The sequence below is a fragment of the Fundulus heteroclitus genome, chromosome 9 (assembly GCF_011125445.2).
Source record: "Fundulus heteroclitus isolate FHET01 chromosome 9, MU-UCD_Fhet_4.1, whole genome shotgun sequence".
Taxonomy (NCBI): Eukaryota; Metazoa; Chordata; class Actinopteri; order Cyprinodontiformes; family Fundulidae; genus Fundulus; species Fundulus heteroclitus.
Genome location: NC_046369.1, coordinates 18,975,507 through 18,997,240, shown reverse-complemented (window position 1 = coordinate 18,997,240; position 21,734 = coordinate 18,975,507). Strand labels below are relative to the sequence as shown.

Below are 21,734 nucleotides of genomic sequence, written 5' to 3'. Positions count from 1 at the left end.
TTGGTCAGGCAGGCAAGGGTCAGAACCGTGGCATCAGTCCGAGTTTGGGGCTATCCTTGAATCAGTTGTCAGACAGGCAGGAGGTCCTCACCGGGGAGTCCAAGACAGCGGGCGAGGGTTCAGGAAATCAGACAAGACTGGACAAGGGGGAAGAAACAGGCAGAAACAAACTTGGCTTAGTCAAAGCTTGACGTGAGCGAACAGATGGCCTGAGAGTGTTTACCACTGGGGGTTAGACAACAATCTGACGGCGGGCAGGTGGAGACGTCATCCTTATATGGGACCCGTTGCTGATTGGGCAACAACCTGCAGGTGTGAGGGTCACAGCAGCTGATGTGACACTCTATGGTATCTTCCAACATTACCCTCTATTAATTATTATATTATTGTGACCCACGAGGGGTACAGGTAGAAATTTAATGGTTAAAACATAATAATGTAAAAGTTGTTCCCAATTGCAAACTCAACATTATTCTTTTTGAAATCTTTTGGGAGTTTTTTTAAAAAGGCATGGAAAATTTAAAAAAAATGGAATACTATTGTTTAATGCAAAAACAAAATAATAGAATATTGGTTATTGTGAGTCCCTCTTTATTTTTAAGGCTTCATTAAATGACAGACATGACAGAAGTGATGGCAGACATAGGGACAAATATATGGTAAACATTCCAGTTGCAGTGTTTCACAAACAGCATCACAGCACTACAAGCATAGTACTGCACACAGCTGTCACAATACCAACACACACAACAGCTCGCACAATACAGTAGATATATTCAATTCAATCAATGCATATAGATTGAATTTTAATTAATAACGTAACTTCCAGTTCACTCCAAAACCTTTTTTCCAGATGGCCCCGTCAACAGATGATCTCCAGAAGAGTTGTGCTTTCAGAGTAATCTGATTTGTTTTCTGGAACACTTTTTGTTGATATATTTCTGACATATATGATGGACTTTTATATGTTTTCATCATATTTGGAGGCATTGTATTTTTATCCATGCACTAAGTTGATCATGTGACCATCATGTTGACGCCCGAGCTGACTTCATGACATCTAAAGGACAGAGAAGCAGAAGTTGTCTTTCCTTTACCATTTTCAGGATCTAAAATAACCATTTTTAGAAGCCAGCACAGTAAAGGCTAGTGTGCTTTACATGTTAAAAATCTTCAAAAGCAAAAGTAATACATTTCTGAAAAAGTATTTTGAGCCTAATTATCTAATTCTTAAGTTCCACAGTGACACAATCATGTCCAACATCTGGTTTGTTGTCTTGAGGCCTCATCAGTCTATACGTTAACTCCACCCATGTTATCTATTCACTAACGGTTTCCTGTTCCTGACAGTGAATAGGATTACCCCTGAATGGCCATTTTTAAATAGAATAAAAAAAAACATCAAAAATACACACTTTAAATTTAATAAATCCACTTGACTCCAAATATCATGACTCAAATGCTTTTTAAAAAAAACAACAAAAAAAAACAACAACAGAGGGATGGCTAAAAACAAGAAAAGCTTCAGGACATAATTTTACATATGAGTGAGAAATACAAATGTGTTGTGAACAATGCTATGCTATGCTGTTTTTGCAGCACAAGTAAGGGAGAACATGAGCAGAAGGGTATTCATAGCTGCGTGCCATCATACCAGGAGCCGCTTTATGAGCATACCAGAATGTGGACACCAAAGGTATGTGCAACAGATGTTACATACACCCCAAAAACAACACAGGCAGCACAAACACACAAAGCTCCCTGCCATTGTTTTTGACAAAACTCCCATCCTCCCTGTAACATCCCTTTACTAATGACACAAAGATATTCATACACACAAATATATGGCAAAGATGAAGCGCAGGTCTCTCTCCCTTAAAGCTCCACGCCCAGGCAGCAAAATCAGTTCAGGCAGGGAGTAATGCGGTGGGGTTGGGCTTGTTCCCTCCTAAGACAGAAAGAGGCACCAGAACCGCTGAGTCCCAGCAGAGCTTTAGAGAGCGGGAGAAATCCAATCGATTTCCAGGACTGAGGAGACAGAATAAAAAAAAAAAAAAAAAAAAAAAAACACAGAACAGCTGATGCGAAGGAAAATTCAAGAGATGACGCAGAGTGGGAAAATGTGAAAGTGTGAGAGTTTGGAAGGAGCTGGAAACTTTCAGAGGATTAATGAAGCAGCCAGAGGAAGGGTGTTGTACATAAAGGACGACCCAACCAGCTCACTCTGCTCAGTGATCAACAAGGACTACTGAGGGTAAGTTCTGCAAAAAGCCAGCATCCTGTTTGATAGAGAGATTATCATTGTTAGCTATTTTCACCAGTTTGTGGTAGCAGCTTTAAGAGAGCTTGAGGTTGAAAGGATTCTGATGAAATGACACAAAACGCTTACGAAGATACAGAAATACAAAATAGGTAGTCAATATGTAATCATAGTAACCATAAGTACAAAACAACCGATTTATGTTAAAAAAATTAAACTGCACCCAATTTTACAGGTTTCTGGTTAGTTGTTTACTTTTTAATTTCTTTTGTGAACTATTTGATTTTACTTTGCCTTGCATACGAAGCCTGTGTTTTTTAATCATGGAGCTTTCTGGTTCTGGTTTTCGTGGGCGAGACTGTTTTTTATTCCAGCTGTTGGACAAGTGAAAAATAAAAACATCTGAGGGTTTTATGTTAAAAACAAAAATCCTTTGGCCATTACCTCAGACTGTCGAACCGTCTGGGTTTTTTTTCCCCCATTCCGAGTCCTTAACTACAGACATGTGGTTTAGCCATCACTTTGAAAGTAGAAGCATTGTCAGATTGAAATCTCTTGCTTGTCATTATGAGAGCAGGATTTCTTTTGCTTATACTCTGGGATAAAATGATGCTTCACTTTTTCATCTGTTTCACAGCTACCGTTATTTAAGGTTTGGGTGTTTTTTTTTTTTTTTTTACTGTAACATATTCCACTAAACCATACATTAAGAGATCCTCATTCACAAAAGCTTTTTAGCCAGAAAGTCACTTCTCATGGCAGTTTTGCCAATAAAAACAAATCTTGATGATGTTGGTTTCAACCCTTGTGTTCAAAAGACAAAAAGAAGTGTGGGTTAGTATCAGCCAAATGGGCCTAGAGTTTGCTTTTGCATAGCCTGTTTCCTAAGTATTGCAATGGTCTCAAATACTAATAAATATGATATACTACATTTTTTAGGAATCCTCATTTAAAACCGTAGTTGTTATGTAAGCATACAAAACATTGGCCTTTGTTTTTAATAAAATTTTAGCATTTGTGTCATCTGTGAGTCACAAGGGGAGGTGCCCCCCCCACCCCCCCCCCCCCCCCCCCACAACCCACCGGCACCCTCCCAGCAATTTAGGTATCAAAATTATCACATGTTTCTTACTTGATTTCCCATAAAAATTATAATAAAGTGATATAGAAAAGATAATTTAAAGTGATAATTTTGTTTTTGTCGATTTTTGTTTAGAAACTTTTTTTAAACAAACAACAAAAATGTTTTGATTGTCAGAGCAATCACATCTTAAATCACATCTTCACAATTCAGAAGAAGCAAAATATATTATAACATATCCAAATTTATGGGAGAAAGTACTGCGTATGTATTTAGAATTCTGTTAATTGATTTGATTGTGGCACTTTTGGCCCTCCATAACAACTTATAAAGACATGGAATTGATGAAAACGATGTAAATGACTCCATTATATCATTAGACATGCAATACCATTTAAACTATTAATAAGCCGCTTGCTCCCTACGAAGAGAACACATACCACAGCCCTTGATTGAAAGCAGACACAACCTGTGCTATAAATGTGAATGCCTCTGAGGTACTTGCACATGTTTTAGAACCTGTTTTGCATCAAACATTAGGAAGGAAGAATTAAGGAAAGAAAGAAACAAACAAAAAAGAGAACTAGGACTAGTAGAACAGCCAAGCCACGTGCGATCCAAGGTCTGCTCAGCTTGACAAAACACATAGTAACGCCACCGTTCTTGGATCTATGTGTGCCACATGTCTGTTTGTAGCCACAGCCCCCGCTCACCACCCTTCAATGCGGCATTGCAGTGAGTTTCTCAATAGGGGATTTTAAGAAAGCAAAAGAAATGTGCTGCCTCGGCAACTGACCACATTAGAGCCCTTTTAGAAAGTTTGTTCCTTTGAAAGGAAGTAACAGCCTCCCAAAGTGCCTCAGCCACTGATAAATGGCTCACATTTCCCTACCTTATCCCCCAGAAAGATTTGTGCAAGGAAGTCCCAAGGACACACAGGTTGTCTTTACTAGTGACAAACACACAAAAGCCATGAATTTTCTGTGTGGTTTAGAGAGGTTGGCTTCAAAAAGATCCTACCCACTGGCAACACTGGATTATTTTATGCAAATGTTTCCAGCTAGCATAAAGAAAGAGTGCTGAGGCTACAGTGTGAACACAGCTACTTCTCTCATTATCTAAAAGGCATATTGTCCTTATTATGGTAGTGATTTAAGGGATCTCCTGGTGGCACTAAAAAACCTACAGCATTGGGACTCAATATCTATTTTTGCCATGTCGTAGGGTAGAACCCTTTTTCCCAGAGAATATTTGCAATAAAGTAATTTGGTTGAAACTTCCCTGGTGACTAAAAAAAACTATTTTGAAATGTTAGACCTTTTTCTAGAATCATATTCCATAACTTTTTATGATAGTAGGTAGCCACAAAAAGGTTGTTTGGTCACACAAAAACTTACAGAATGAGAGCCAGAAGCTTTTTAATTAACTTACAGGGCTTAATCAGGACTTGCCATCACGAACATAACAGAAACAGCAACAGCCACAAAAAAGTTTGACAGTTTTCTTTTAAGAACATGACTATGACATTATGACGTCTGTTTATGTGAAACCACTCAGCAACAACTCCATTTTTATGAAGGCTTAAAATTTTGTTTTTCTCTGTGATTTTAGTTATTCCTCACAGAAGAATACTGCTGTTAGAAAATTGCAACACGCTTGTTCCGTATGGGGCCGCGAGGGTTGCTGGTGCCTATCTCCAGCAGTCAATGGGTGAGAGGCGGGGTGCACCCTGCACAGGTCACCAGTCTATCGCAGGGCAACACAGAGACAAACAGGACAAACAACCATTCTTGCACACACTCGCACCTATTAACCTAATAGTCATGTTTTTAGACTGTGGGAGGAAGCTGGAGTACCCGGAGAGAACCCACGCATGCACAGGGAGAACATGCAAAATCCATGCAGAAAGACCCAGGGCAAGGATAGGACTTGAACCTGGGTTGACCTTCTGGCTGCATGGCAACAGCGCTACCCACTGCCCCACTGTGCAGTGGGTAGCGCTCATCCATCCATCCATACTAGCTAATTCTTGTAAAATCGTTAAGGAACCAGTGCCTATCTCTCATAGGGTGTGGTGGGGTAAACCTTGGATTGGTCACCAGTCCATCACATGGCCGGTGTGAAATTCCTCAAGCAAATCTGACAAATTAGTCTAGATTCAAGCATGGATCTAGCAATAGTTTTAGGAATTATGCTCCTGTAAAAGTATTTTTGCGGAGATGTTTGTTTTTTTGGAAAAAGTATTGATAGCAGACAAACACTTGAATAAAAATATCTGATGGAATACTTGTTTTTTAGCTCTTGGTATAACATGTCTTTTTCTTCTGATGTAGGACCACGATGGATGTGCCGGTATCTTCTCTGCTGCTGCTTCTCTGCTCTCTCAGTACTGCTGTCTGGTCTTGTCCAAATGGATGCAAATGTGCAGATAGGAAAGTCTTCTGCACTGGCCTTGCTGACTTCCCCACAGCTGTGCCCTCAACTACTACCCAGATTTTCCTCTCTAACTGCAGTTTTTATTCTCTGAAACACGAGGATCTCAATGATTTCTCAGTTACTCTTGAACAGTTTGGGATTGCAAACTCAGATTTGTTGGAAGTACGCCCTGACACATTCAGTTCTACTCTAAGCATAACTCTGATGCAAATGACTGAAACTCGTCTACAGGATCTTCCTGAGATGTTGTTTCAAAGACTCAATAAATTGCATTCTTTGAATCTAAAAGCCAACAAGCTCTTTGCAGTCCGGCCAGGGTGGTTTTCCCAGTCGACAGAGCTAAAATGGATTGACTTGAGCAAGAACCGAATCACTTATGTTCCAGTGGAAACCTTTCATCCTCTAACAAAGCTGATACACTTATCACTTGCTGGAAATAATATTACTCAACTACTCAAGGACACATTCAAGGGTCTTTCTGAGCTAAAATACTTGCGTCTTAACAAAAACCTTCTGATGACGCTTCCTGTTGGCAGTCTGGATGACCTTGTAAACCTGGAGGAACTGACTCTCCAAGACAACCTAATCACTCATCTCCATCCGGACTTGTTCTCAAAGACTCACATGTTACAGAAATTGTTTGTCTCCCACAACCGGCTGACGTCACTTCCGCAGGGGATCTTCTTTAATTTGCCCCTCCTCTCTCAGATTTCCCTGTATGAAAACAATCTGGAAAGTCTGGGTCCAGGGGTCTTTGGGCCAATGGCCCTGCAGCAGTTGTGGTTGTATGACAACAAACTGAGCCGTGTGGAGGATGACACATTCAGGAACCTAACTCGGCTGCGTCTTCTGGTGCTCAGTCGCAACCGGATCAGCTATGTATCCGAAGGCGCCTTTAGAGGTTTGACAGAACTCGGGGAGGTATCACTGCATACCAATCAACTCACAACTGTACAAGCCAGGACTTTTGAAGATCTGCCCAGTCTGGTCAACATATCTTTGGAGCACAACTTCATCTCTTCCCTTCAAATGGGTTTCCTCAAGGGCCTGAACAACCTGGGAGAGATAGACCTGCATAACAACTCGCTTCCTAACCTACCGCAGCATAGTCTAGATGAGCTCACTAATGCAAAAGACGTCCTTCTACAGCAGAACCCCTGGAGGTGCGACAAGGATATTTTGCCTCTAAGGAATTGGCTCCAACAGCACCCATCCAAGGTCAACCAAACCCTTGTGGTGTGTGAGACTCCTTTCAACCTGAAGGGCGAGATCGTAGCATTGCTTTCAGACAAGGATCTGGTGCCTGTCAGCCCTACTGAAGTGCCTGTTTTGACCTCAACTGAGAAAAGAAGGAAACCCCATACACATCCACCCAAACGAAGCACTCCTTCAACGGGAATAAAGAGCACACCAACCTCGGAGCAGGAGAACATGACCGACAGTGGACAGGAGCGAGGCGAACACCCTGATACGATTTCAGTCATTCTGATTGCACTTGCGGTGGTGTCCACCATCATCATCAGTTCAGTCATCATCGGCTGCGTTTGCTGGAAGAGAAACAGGAGAGGCAATGAAACTATAAGCCAAAGGAATTCTGTGCTGTAGACTGGATCACAAAACCATGGGCAACCAGAGACTTTTACACTGAAGGGAAACTGTTGAATGTTGGCTGTGGTTTCACAAAGACCACAGAGTTGGTTGTAGATCCTCAGAGGCAGCACTATCAGTCAGTATTTGTCTTCTGTTATGTGTTTAAATATTGAAGAGCATGAACATCTCATCCACTAACTGTAAAAAGAAGAGAGCCTTATCATGTTGTGACCAACCTGCACCTTTTGTGTAAAAATGTGAGACCAAGCTTTTTTCTGTATTCAGCAATAACTGTGGCAGTTTGATACTGACGTCTCTGCCGATAATGCATTTAGCAGACAGTTTAACTACTGAGGCAAAATGGTAATGCAGAATCTATTTGTCTACACTTTAACACAGTTTTATGCAAAATGCATGTGAATAAATACAATTTTCCTCACAATTTACACTGTGCTGATGTTATTACTGCAATCATCCATATTAACAATGTAAGTGCAAAATAATAATCTTCCAGGACAACAAACTAGAAGTAAACTAAATAAAAACAAACAGAATGAATAAACTATGATAAGAATAGTCCACAGATAAAGAGGAGACCACACTTATAGGTAGATGAATTCTAATCTGATCTTATTTTAATCGTATGGAAAAGTGGGATTGGGTGGAAAAAATAGTCACTTCAAAAATGTATGTTTATTGCAAATTATTTTAATATTTTAAGATTTAATTGAATACATTGCCATCTACTGGTGGGAATGAAATTCACCATTTTAAAACAAATTCACAAGACATTGCATGTAAACGCTCGACAACATAAAGGGATGTTGAGACTAGATTGTTGTGTTTAAATGTGACTTTTGCATAAATAACATTGTTCTGCTAAAGCGGTTAGGAACAGCAATCAGGAAGCAGGAGATTCTGATTCTTATTATTGTCTTTAAATGTAAATAATGGATGACGAATGCGTAAAGTTCCTGTTTCCTGTAGCTATTTTGGGAATAGTTGCATATTTCTTAAATTAGCATGCACCCACAAACCACAAGAGATGATTGCATCCGCATTGAAAAAGGTAAATAAACAAAACTAACATTAAAGATGAAAACTAAAGTTGTTTGCAACCTCTGCACAGAGTTCTTCCAGTCTGAAGTTTAACTTAAATGCAACACATAAATTGACATCATCAAATAACCCATCCAAGTAAATAGCAAAGGGAGGCTTCCATGGTCCATGATGAATTCAAAGTATGTGAGGTATGGATAAACAAAAGCAAGACAAATACCAGTGGAAACATGCAAAAAGTTGGTCTGCAGTTACAGGAACAGTTTGCTTTCAGTAATGCAAATAAAGCATTTTTACAAAGATTATTGACATTGGTATAAATATTTTTGACAAACCATTTAAAAAAATCTAAATACAAACAGATTAAACAATGTTACTTTAGTTTTAATTTTAAATTACTTTAGTATCTATACCATTTATATGTCTATCTTGTTTCCTTTTACACATAAACATCCTATTTTTTCTTCAAAATGTATCGGCTCTAAAAGTTAAGTCCTCCTGGCATCATCTTACAGAGATATGCAGGGAACGGCTGTCCCTGCTCTTATCTCATGCTCCAGAAGTCTGTCACACCCTGCCTCAAATTCCTTTAAACACTATGAAGGTCTACTTTCTTCTGTTTTGAGATAAGAAATGAGACCCCGCTTGTTTGCGCTTCCTCACGGCTTCATCCCAGAAGCAAAAATGTAAGGTAAGAAAAGGATATATATATATATATATATATATATATATATATATATATATATATATATATATATATATATATATATATATATATATATAGAGAGAGAGAGAGAGAGAGAGAGAGAGAGAGAGAGAGAGAGAGATATAATGTATACATTATTAGATTTTGAAAACTTTATGCAACATATTTAGACCAGTGATGGATCGATTAACAAACTCTGACATTAAAATTTAAAAAGGTTTGCAGATTGTAAGACTCTAAGAAAAGGCACTATTTTCTATAACAATCGGGGATGTGTTCTGTCAGTATGGTCTAACATAGTTATTTTATATTTTCTTTGTTGGTACATGTTTGACCCCTGGCTATAATTTCACAAATTTACATGCTATTGTTTATCATATGTGTTAATAAAGCTCAAACTCACACTTTAACTCGAACAAGTAATTCCTTAGTTGAAAGCTTTAAAGTATGAATCCTTATTTCTTGTGCCACAACGTCAGGAAATGTATCTAATTTCAATTGTTCTGTTGTCCCTTCATTTATTTGTAGAATGTCAAGAATGCTGAATGGAGAGATCATCGTTTTCTTTCTGTTATTACTGTTTGACTTTTCCCTGACTCAACCTGAAGAAAAATTGAACAGGGAAGTTTTCAGTAAATCTACGACAGAAATCCCCAGCACTCTGAGATCTGGTGTGACAGAGGTTTTCTTTGTTGAAAGCCAGATTACAACAATCCCCAGTGGAGCATTTTCTGGAAACCCGGACCTTGAGATTGTGGAGTTCCTTACCACAAACACATCAACTGTTGAGCTTGGAGGCTTTGATGGTTTAGTAAAGCTCAGAAGTCTCGAGATCTCCAGTAATCCTTTGAGCTCAGTGCCACTGGGTGTGTTTAAAGACAACAGCAATCTTGAGAAAATAGTTTTAAAGTTCAACAAGCTTGTTAGACTTGAGAAAGGTTTGTTTGATGGTCTAAATCATTTAAGTGATCTGCAGCTGCATGGAAATTACATTGAATTCATTGAGGAGCAGACATTTGATGATCTTGTCAATCTGGAAAAGCTCAATTTGGGTGGAAATCATCTCGCTGCCGTATCCGCAAACTGGTTCTCAAACCTGAAAAAACTGAATGTCTTGCGGCTTTATGAAAATCAGCTGGCTACCATTCCTGAGGATCTTTTCAAGGACTTACCGAACTTAGAGGAGATAGATTTGCGTGAAAACCAGATCACCGAGCTGTCACCAAACCTGCTTCCACATAAAGAAAAGCTTGTTAAATTGTATTTGGAAAATAATCTTCTCAGTAGTTTACCTGAAGGATTTTTTGTTGGCTTCCCTAAACTTAAAGCACTGACCCTAAAGAAAAATCAGCTGACAAGCCTGCCGCCAGTGCTTTTTGGTGAAATGTCTAAACTGACTGAGCTAAGCCTTCAACAAAACAATCTCAGTACCCTTCCTCAAGGAATATTCAGCTCCTTGAAGAAAGTTAAAAAACTAGATCTCTCTAAAAATCATTTTGTGACCTTGTCTCCTGATTACTTTGATGGCCCTGAAAAGCTTACTGAGCTTGATCTCCGAAACAACATGATACAGTCACTGGACGCACAGTTATTTGAAAATCTTCCATTTGTGACCACAATCAAGCTTGCCAACAACAGCCTTCGGACACTTTCTGGGGATGTTTTTGAGTCTTTGACTAAACTCAAAAAGGTTGATCTCAGTAATAACCCGTGGCAATGTGACTGCAATTTGAGAGATTTTTATGTCTGGATAAAAGACAATGCTGTTAAGCTCAAACCGGATGTCCTCTGTGAGTATCCAGAACATCTGAGAGGACACGAAATCAAACTGTTAGAGGACGATCAGTTAGTATGCCCCACTTTCCCACCCACCACCACCCGCTTAATAACAACAATACTGACAACCACTCTCACTACCACCACACTGCAAACTACAACATCCACCACTACTTTACCAACCACGACACCTACAACCACACATAAGCCTTCGACCACCCTCACAACCACGACAATAGCAACCACACTGCCCACAACATTGCCATCAACCACTGCTACTTCCACCACGGTACCAACAACTGAGAGTACGACTACCCCCGCAACTACTGCTACGACGGCACTTCAACAGACAACATCAATGACCACAACAGCCACTATCACAACCACAACACCCACAACCACTTTACGAACCACCACACCCACAACTACACAACCGACCACCACCATCCTTACAACCACGACAATAGAAACCACATTGCCCACAACATTGCCAACAACCACTGCTACTTCCACCACGGTACCAACAACTACACTCACAACAACTGAGAGTACGACGATCCCCGCAACTACTGCTACAACGGCACTTCCACAGACAACAACGATGACCACAACAGCCATTATTACAACCGCAACACCCACAACAACACAACTGACCACCACCATCCTTAAAACCACGACAATAGAAACCACATTGCCAACAACCACTGCTACTTCCAGCACGGTACCAACAACTACACCCACAACAACTGAGAGTATGACAACAACTCCCACAACTACTACTACGACAGCATTTCCAACAACACCATCAATGATCACAACAGCCATCATCACAACCACTCAAACCCCGACCACCACCACAACGGCAAACCCTACCACCACACTAACAACTACACCTTTAACAACTGAAATCACAAGCCCTATTAAAACTACCCTTATGTCTACCACCACAGTGACTAAAACTACACCCACAACAACAAAACCTCCAACCACCACGCTCAGGACAACCCCTCCAACAACCACCGAAGAGACTTGTACTGCATCACGCCCTCTATTAAACTTCAGCTGTATTCCAGAGCCAAATCTTTCCTACATTCATCACATCAGTAGAAAAGTTCAAGAGTGCAAAACATGGACGATGATCTACACCTCACTGCTTGTTGTGGAGATTACTTGCACACTGGTGTTGGCAAAGTCCATAGTTTCTCTTTACCGGTTGCTGCAGCGCAGAGAAAGAATGAATGATGGACTCATCAAACTCACTCACTTTTCCCACAGAAGAGAAGTAATCCTGAGGCCTGTGCAGGAGGCAGAAACCGAAGTTCTTTTACGATCACTTTGATGACTAATAAGCCAGCATTGGTCATTTGACCTGACAAAGCCTCAATAAACCTGCTGTGACCCATTACCAGCTCACACAAATTTGAAGTGATTGGTCCTTTAGAGGCGTCCTGAGTTGACTGTTGAATTGACCTCCAGTGTTTATGTTTATGTTTCATTGATTGTGCAGATCTCCTTAGAAAGCAAGTGAAACAGTTTTAGAAAAAATAAAATAAAAAATATTTTTATATTTTATGTTTTTATATATTTTGTTTGTATAATATTTTGTTTGTATAATATTTTGTTTGTATAATATTTTAGTCAGTTATGAATTATTTTTTGTTTTACAATTTGATATTTTTATTCATTAAGTAATCACATCACATTGTTGTCTGGTACTTCTCACATTATTGTAAATGTATCTAAATAACTGATTTTTTTTCATTAAATGTGCAACACAGACAAACTTTATTCATGTTCTGTAAATTATTTCAGAAAATGTTGGATTTTTGTGGAAACAACATATCTCAGCCCCAGAACACACTATGTGAAGTCACTAGTAATGTGTTTTTAAGTTAATTAAATAAACCAAGAAGGCTAAAATTACTATAACAGATTGTGACTTATCAGAAAGTTAATGCTAACTCCTTTATATAATTACACTCAAACCTAAAAAAAAATCTCTGCAAATGAGACCAGAAAGAAACATGATTTTAAATTTTCAATAATTCTGACATAATTAAATTATTTTTTATTATTATTATTATTATTATTATTATTATTATTATTATTATTATTATTATAGAGGAAGGAAGGCATTGCAGAGAAAATAAATACATTTGAATATGTTAAAGTGTTGTGACATGTCCACTACTCTGGGCATCAGGACATTTCTTGATCCCAACTAGTAAATTTGTATTGCTTTTAAATCATGCCAGTCAGCCTTTGGAAATTGGTTTTCCAACACTCAATTCTTGATGGACATTCTGAATTAGCCGTGAATCTGAGCACACCAGAAGTGGGTAGAGTAGCCGAAAATTGTAGTCAAGCAAAAGAAGAATTATTTCAGCTTATTACTTTTAAAAAATAATGAATAAATTTGTATAATTGCTGTTCTAGTAATAAGTATTTAATCACAACAGCTGACTTAATTTGTACTAAAAGAAGTAATCAGACAGAAATAATATAAAGTTTTGTGCAAATTCTGATGGAAAACTTTAAATAATAATTAAAAAAAACAGTACAACTAAATATCAATACAAAAAAAAAAAAATCCGGTGGAAGAAATACAAATGTCTAAATCTTGTATTTTAAATCCTGTGCTAAGCTGTAGAGCAGACAGGCAGATTCTGTATTAGCAGCTCATCAAATAACTATCAAGCATTACAATCGACTCCAGCCTCTGTGATTCTTGGTATTTATCAGGTTTGACTCAATGCTTGTCCAACACAGGGAAAAAGCGTATGCATTTGTTAAAATAACAGCTTTTTGTTATTACTGTAAGAAAATGTGACTGAAATGAATCACTTCACAAGGCATTGGCACATACCCTGTATGGTTCAGTTACAAAGGTAACCTAAAATGTAAAAGAAAGAACAGCAAAACCCTGGTTGCACAAGTGTGCATACCTTTGAAATTTAGTTTCAGCGCTCAGTCTTATTCAATATGCACCTGCCATTAATTATACAATGTTTAATGACCTGTAAATAAAGTTTTGCTGTTCTAGTCGAATTTTTCTGATGCTTACTTAATTGATTATTTTAAGTAAAGACATACATTGCACAAATGTTACAAATGACCTCACTGTACAAAAGGTATAAGGAAGCAGAAGAGGAAAAAAACATTAAACGCCACAGCACTGTCATATATATATATATATATATATATATATATATATATATATATATATATATATATATATATATATATATACTGGGCAACAATTACAATATTTAATCGCGATTAATCGCATAATTTGCCTGATTAATCGCATTGTATTTACAAACTCCAAGAATGAATTCAAAAGTAGTGTAAAGAGCACTTTTATTTTAATGTTCTGCTGCCATATGAACAAAAGTGTTGTAACATTTGTAGCACTTATCAGTAACACATATTTAGTGTAAAGCTCAACTTAAACATGTAAAACAAAAAATAGCAATAATAATAAATTAAAGCTTATTGCCACTGACAGGGAATTCTCTTTATGAGAAAAAAATCTACCAAAAACAGGCAATTTCTGAGGTAACAGCAGGGAGCAGCGTTACCATTTTATGTTCAATACCAAAGTTTAACTTGCCAGTGGTTACAACTAACTTGTTTCTGTCATATTCGATGCTGGAAGAACTTTAAACTGAAATGCTTGCTAACTCGATATGCTTGCGTTGCTTGCGTTTATTTGACGTTAACACGCGTTTTTTTGTTGTTGCTTTCTCGCGTGCATATAGTGAATGGCAGGGAACAGGCAAAAACACATGGATACTTTGAAACGAGAAGCGACTTCACCGACGCCGTCGATGCAGACCCCGCTCCACTCCGCACAAAACTTGTTCCGTTCGCCAACTCACTGCCTCGCCTAAGCAAATTCCTGCGGGAAACACCGCCTTCCGCATGTCAGCTTTGTTTTTTTCCGGCCAGCACCTTTCTTCCTCTTTGAACCCGAGGTTTGGCTGACAGCGAGGTTATTGGCGCATTATCGCCACCTACTGTTCTGATTCAAACCCCTACACCACAGCAACAGACCTTCACAAAATAAAAGCATGTGAGCAACATGCGTTAATGCGTGTTAAAGAAAATATCGCCGTTAATAGTCTAATGGATTAACGCGAAATTAACGCGTTAACTTGCCCAGCCCTAATATATATATATATATATATATATATATATATATATATATATATATATATATATATATATATATATATATATATATATATATACACACACACACACACACACACACAAATGGTACGGCAGTCAGTAGTTGTGGAAAATATGGAGCAACAGTGACATTACCAAAATTGGATATTTTTCCATAAGTGACAAAAAATAAGATGTTACCAAATACCTGACAGAGGAATTTCTGTCGAATGCTGGTGGGAATTATGTGATTGCACCACAAACCAATTACAGTTTCATTAAGTGAAAGGATGGAAAACACTGAACATGAACCTAGGACTAAGATTTGTGTTAGGCTCAGTACAGGTCGACCCAGAATTCGAGGCAGACAAAAAGAAGACGTTTAACAGTTTATTAAACTCAGCGACGGAGTGGGTGGCATCGGTGTCTGCAGTGGGAACCTCTGCAGGAGAAGACAACAGGTTTGTGACCGCGTTTAGCTTGAGGTGCTTGAGCACAAACATGTAGGTCACTAACCTGGTCTTAATGTTGAGCTCTGGTCCAGAGGTACACAAGCAGGCAGGTAGTCAGGTCAGGCAGAAATCAGTAAATAGGTCAAACAAACGAACAGACAGGCTCAGAAGTCGAGAGGCAGACAGGTCAGGATCAATTCAATTCAATTCAATTTTATTTATATAGCGCCAAATCATGAAACATGTCATCTCAAGGCACTTTACAAAGTCAAGTTCAATCATATACAGATTGGGTCAGATTATACAGATTGGTCAAAAATGTCCTATATAAGGAAACCAGTTGATTGCATCAAAGTCCCGACAAGCAGCAGTCACTCCTGGGGAACCGTAGAGCCACAGGGAGAGTCGTCTGCATTGTACATGGCTTTGCTGCAATCCCTCATACTGAGCAAGCATGAAGCGACAGTGGGAAGAAAAACCACCCATTAACGGGAAGGAAAAACCTCCGGCAGAACCGGGCTCAGTATGAACGGTCATCTGCCTCGACCGACTGGGGTTACAGAAGACAGAACAGAGACACAACAAGACAGACAAACAAGCACAGAAGCACACATTGATCTAGTAATCTGTTCTACATTAGATGGTAGTAGCGGGTGAGCCGTCTTCTCTGGATGATGTCACAGTTAACAGAACGCCAGACCAGGTGTACCTACTATGAAGAAAAAGAGAGAGAGCAAAAAGTTAAAAGCTGAAATGACGACAGTCATTTCAATGTAATACAATGCAAAACTGGAGAACAGTAGACTGAAGAACAGTAGAAATCAGTAGAGTGAGAAAATTAGACCCTGATGTCCTCCAGCAGCCTAGGCCTATCACAGCACAACTATAGAGATAGCTCAGGGTATGAGCCACTCTAACTATAAGCTTTGTCAAAAAGGAAAGTTTTAACATTAGTCTTGAAAATAGATAGGGTGTCTGCCTCACGGACCAAAACTGGGAGTTGGTTCCACAGGAGAGGAGCCTGATAGCTAAAGGATCTGCCTCCCATTCTACTTTTAGAGACTCTAGGAACCAGCAGCAGACCTGCAGTCTGAGAGCGAAGTGCTCTGTTAGGAACATACGGGGTAATCAGAGCTCTGATATATGGTGGAGCTTGATTATTAAGGGCTTTATACGTTAGAAGGAGAATTTTAAATTCTATTCTTGATTTAACAGGAAGCCAATGAAGGGAAGCTAAAATTGGAGAAATATGATCCCTCTTGTTGATTTTCATCAGAACTCTTGCCGCAGCATTTTGAATCAGCTGAAGACTTCGAACTGCATTTTGTGGACTTCCTGATAGTAAAGAATTACAATAGTCCAGCCTTGAAGTAACAAATGCATGGACTAGTTTTTCAGCATCACTCCTGGACAGAATGTTTCTAATTTTGGCGATATTCCGGAGGTGAAAAAAGGAAACTCTGGAAACCTGTTTAATATGGGATTTAAATGACATGTCTTGGTCGAAAACAACACCAAGATTTTTAACTTTATTACCAGAGGCCAAGTTAATGCCATCCAGATTAAGGGATTGATTAAGAACTTTATTTTTTGAAGACTCTGGCCCAAAGATTACAACTTCTGTCTTGTCAGAATTTAAATGCAGGAAATTTAAAGTCATCCAGCTTTTGATGTCATCAAGACATGACTGCAGTCGAAGTAACTGATTGGATTCATCAGGATTTATGGATAAATATAGCTGAGTGTCATCAGCATAACAGTGGAAATTAATCCCATGCTGTCTGATAATTTTGCCAATCGGAAGCATATATATAGTAAATAGAATTGGTCCAAGGACTGAACCCTGTGGTACTCCACAAGTGACCCTAGAGTTTGAGGAAGATTTATTATTAACATGAACAAACTGGAATCTGTCCGACAGATAAGATTTAAACCAGCCTAATGCTTTTCCCTTAATCCCTACAGTATGCTCAAGTCTTTGTAGGAGAATATTGTGATCAACTGTATCAAATGCAGCACTGAGATCTAACAGGACAAGTATAGACACAAGTCCATTATCTGAGGCCATGAGAATATCATTAGTGACCTTCACCAGAGCTGTTTCAGTGCTATGATGAGCTCTGAAGCCTGACTGAAACTCATCAAGTAGGTCATTACTTTGTAAATGTTCACATAGTTGATTAGCAACTACTTTCTCAAGAATTTTAGATAAGAAAAGAAGATTAGATATAGGTCTGTAATTTACTAACTCATCTTGATCAAGAGATGGTTTCTTAAGTAAAGGTTTAATAACAGCTACTTTAAAAGCCTGTGGTACATATCCATTTACCAAGGATACATTAATCATGTCTAAAATAGGACCACTGATCAGAGGGAATACCTCCTTAAACAACTTGGTTGGGATTGGGTCTAACATACAGGTAGAAGGTTTAGATGAAGCTAAAATTTTAGATAGCTCAGAAAGCTCTACTGCTTTTAAACAGTTCAGACACTGCGCAGGTTCTAAGGATTCCTCCAATGCTGCCTCACTTACTGAGGATGAGGTAATCATGTTTGGGAGGATGCCAATTATTTTATTTTTAATGGAATCAATTTTATTTATGAAGAATCCCATAAAATCATTACTGCTAAGAGCTAAGGGAATGGATGGATCAACAGAGCTGTGGCTCTGAGTAAGTTTGGCAACTGTACTGAAGAGAAATCTAGGATTATTCTTATTCTCCTCAATTAATGATGAAAAATATGCTGCTCTAGCTCTGCGAAGGGTCTTGTTATACAACAATAGACTGTTCTTCCAGATTAGGTAGGATTCCTCTTGGTGTGTAGAGCGCCATTTTCTCTCCAATTTCCTAACATTGTGCTTCAAGGAACGCAGCTCTGAATTAAACCAAGGAGCCAGCTTCCTGTGAATAATCACCTTCTTTTTCAAGGGAGCTACATTGTCTAATGCAGAACGCAATGACGAAGTCATACCGTTTACAAAGACATCTATTTGTGAATTGGAAGAAACAACATTGCTGCTATCTGCAGGGCATTTCTGCAATACGGAGGATATTAAAAAGGGGACAGACTCTTTAAGTTTTGATACAGCATTATCCGATAAAGATCTACTATAATGGAACCCTCTTTTGGGGGTGGAGAACTCAGTTAGATTAAACTCAAATGTTATTAAAAAATGATCTGATAGGACAGGGTTGTGAGGAAATACTGTTAATTCTTCACAATCAATGCCATATGTCAGAACAAGGTCTAAAGTATGGAGCCGAGAGTGCGTCGGTTCATGCACATTTTGAGCAAAACCAATTGAATCTAGGATAGTTTTAAAGGCTACACTAAGGTTATCACATTCTGTGTCAACATGGATGTTAAAATCACCCACTATAATAGCCTTATCAGTATTTAACACCAAATCAGATAAGAAATCTGACAACTCATCCAAAAACTGAGTGTAAGGGCCTGGTGGACGATACAAAACAACAAACAGAAGAGGTTTTATTGCTTTGCAGCTTGGATGAGGGAAACTCAGGGTTAAATGTTCAAAAGAACTGTAGTTATTAATTGGCCTGGGACTAATTAATAAATCAGACTGAAAAGATAGTTGCCACTCCTCCTCCTCTTCCCACAGATCTGGGAATGTGGAAATTTGAATAATTGGAGGGAGTTGACTCATTTATACTAACGTAGTCCTCTTGTAGCCAGGTTTCTGTGAGACAAAACAAATCAATCTGTTTATCAGAAATCAATTCGTTAACTAACAAAGTCTTTGGAGGGAGAGACCTTATATTTAATAGACCACATTTAATTGTTTTATTTTTAGGTTCAAGGTGAACCGTATTGATTTTTATTAGGTTTTTATGATTTGTTCCTTTTAGATAAGTTTTTGATCTGTTAAGTTTTGGCCGTGGGAAAGACACCGTCTCAATAGGATAATGGATGGGAATCAGGAAGGATCAGGAAGTCAGGGCAGGTAGAACGCTGGAATAAGTCTCACAAATGCTCGAAATAATCTGGCACTGATGTCTAGTTTGATTGCTGGTTATGCACTAGTGGGAGCAGGTGGAGCAGATCTGAGGTGATGAGGAATGGGCGGAGCTAAGCAGGTGTGTGACAAGAGTAATCAAACCAGGCATCAGTGCCGAGATCATGACAATTTGAGTTTGGAGTGTCTGTCTACCTGTATGAACTTGCTGATGTGTGAGAACTATTTTTTTTTTTTGTTGTTTTTGCAAATTCTGACTGTCAATGGGCGAGAGGCAGGGTACACCCTGGACAGGTCACCAGTCTATCGCAGGGCAACACAGAGACAAACAGGACAAACAACCATTCTCAATGATTTCTCAGATACTCTTGAACAGTTTGGGATTGCAAACTCAGATTTGTTGGAAGTACGCCCTGACACATTCAGTTCTACTCTAAGCATAACTCAGATGCGAATGACTGAAACTCGTCTACAGGATCTTCCTGAGACGTTGTTTCAAAGACTCAATAAATTGCATTCTTTGATTCTAAAAGCCAACAAGCTCTTTGCAATCCGGCCAGGGTGGTTTTCCCAATCGACAGAGCTAAAATTGATTGACTTGAGCAAGAACCAAATCACTTATGTTCCAGGGGAAACCTTTCATCCTCTAACAAAGCTGCAACACTTATCACTTGCTGGAAATAATATTACTCAACTACTCAAGGACACATTCAAGGGTCTTTCTGAGCTAAAATACTTGCGTCTTAACAAAAACCTTCTGATGACGCTTCCTGTTGGCAGTCTGGATGACCTTGTAAACCTGGAGGAACTGACTCTCCAAGACAACCTAATCACTCATCTCCATCATGACTTGTTCTCAAAGACTCAGAAGTTACAGAAATTGTTTGTCACCCACAACCGGCTGATGTCACTTCCGCAGGGGATCTTCTTTAATTTTCCCCTCCTCTCTCAGATTTCCCTGTATGAAAACGACCTGGAAAGTCTGGGTCCAGGGGTCTTTGGGCCAATGGCCCTGCAGCAGTTGTGGTTGTATGACAACAAACTGAGCCGTGTGGAGGATGACACATTCAGGAACCTAACTCGGCTGCGTCTTCTGGTGCTCAGTCGCAACCGGATCAGCTATGTATCCGAAGGTGCCTTTAGAGGTTTGACAGAACTTGGGGAGGTATCACTGCATACCAATCAACTCACAACTGTACAAGCCAGGACTTTTGAAGATCTGTCCAGTCTGGTCAACATATCTTTGGAGCACAACTTCATCTCTTCCCTTCAAATGGGTTTCCTCAAGGGCCTGAACAACCTGGGAGAGATAGACCTGCATAACAACTCGCTTCCTAACCTACTGCAGCAAGAGCACACCAACCTCGGAGCAGGAGAACATGACCGACAGTGGACAGGAGCGAGGCGAACACGCTGATACGATTTCAGTCATTCTGATTGCACTTGCGGTGGTGTCCACCATCATCATCAGTTCAGTCATCATCGGCTGCGTTTGCTGGAAGAGAAACAGGAGAGGCAATGAAACTATAAGCCAAAGGAATTCTGTGCTGTAGACTAGATCACAAAAACATGGGCAACCAGAGACTTTTACACTGAAGGGAAACTGTTGAATGTTGATTGTAGATCCTCAGAGGCCGCACTATCAGTCAGTATTTGTCTTCTGTTATGTGATTAAATATTGAAGAGCATGAACATCTCATCCACTAACTGTAAAAAGAAGAGAGCCTTATCATGTTGTGACCAACCTGCACCTTTTGTGTAAAAATGTGAGACCAAGCTTTTTTCTGTATTCAGCAATAACTGTGGCAGTTTGATACTGACTTCTCTGCCGATAATGCATTTAGCAGACAGTTTAACTACTGAGGCAAAATGGTAATGCAGAATCTATTTGTCTACACTTTAACACAGTTTTATGCAAAATGCATGTGAATAAATACAATTTTCCTGACAAATTTACACTGTGCGGACGTTATTATTACTGCAATCATCCATATTAACAATGTAAGTGCAAAATGATAATCTTCTAGGACAACAAACTAGAAGGAAACTGATCTGATCTCTAAGGGGCGATGTGGCACAGAGGTCAGGGAGTTTGTCTTGCAATTGGTGGGTTGCCGGTTCGATCCCCTGCACTGACTGTCTTTGCCCCCCTTGGGCAAGACACTTAACCCGCATTGCCTGCTGGCAGTGGTCAGAGGCCCCAGTGGTGCCGGTACATGGCA

The 21,734-nt window shown here is 39.3% G+C and overlaps 2 protein-coding genes across 4 annotated transcripts; both read left to right on the top strand.

The window, feature by feature from the left end:
- Positions 1 to 1,917: 1,917 nt before the first annotated feature.
- Positions 1,918 to 21,090, top strand: lrrc15 (leucine rich repeat containing 15). 2 transcript variants are annotated; one of them, XM_036141171.1, is made up of 3 exons: positions 1,918 to 2,254; positions 5,675 to 7,202; positions 20,886 to 21,090. In XM_036141171.1, the coding sequence occupies exons 2-3, from the start codon at positions 5,682 to 5,684 to the stop codon at positions 21,063 to 21,065; spliced, it is 1,701 nt and encodes a 566-aa protein (XP_035997064.1). In that variant the 5' UTR covers positions 1,918 to 2,254; positions 5,675 to 5,681; the 3' UTR covers positions 21,066 to 21,090. The 2 variants fall into 2 exon arrangements, with proteins under 2 accessions (XP_035997064.1, XP_021179863.2); XM_021324188.2 differs by lacking the exon at positions 20,886 to 21,090 and having other exon boundaries at positions 5,675 to 7,813.
- On the top strand, positions 8,770 to 12,512 carry LOC105936779 (leucine-rich repeat-containing protein 15). 2 transcript variants are annotated; one of them, XM_012877756.3, is made up of 2 exons: positions 8,770 to 9,112; positions 9,661 to 12,512. In XM_012877756.3, exons 1-2 carry the CDS (start codon positions 9,060 to 9,062, stop codon positions 12,245 to 12,247), a joined length of 2,640 nt encoding a protein of 879 aa, XP_012733210.3. In that variant the 5' UTR covers positions 8,770 to 9,059; the 3' UTR covers positions 12,248 to 12,512. The 2 variants fall into 2 exon arrangements, with proteins under 2 accessions (XP_012733210.3, XP_021179861.2); XM_021324186.2 differs by having other exon boundaries at positions 9,018 to 9,117.
- Positions 21,091 to 21,734: the final 644 nt, after the last annotated feature.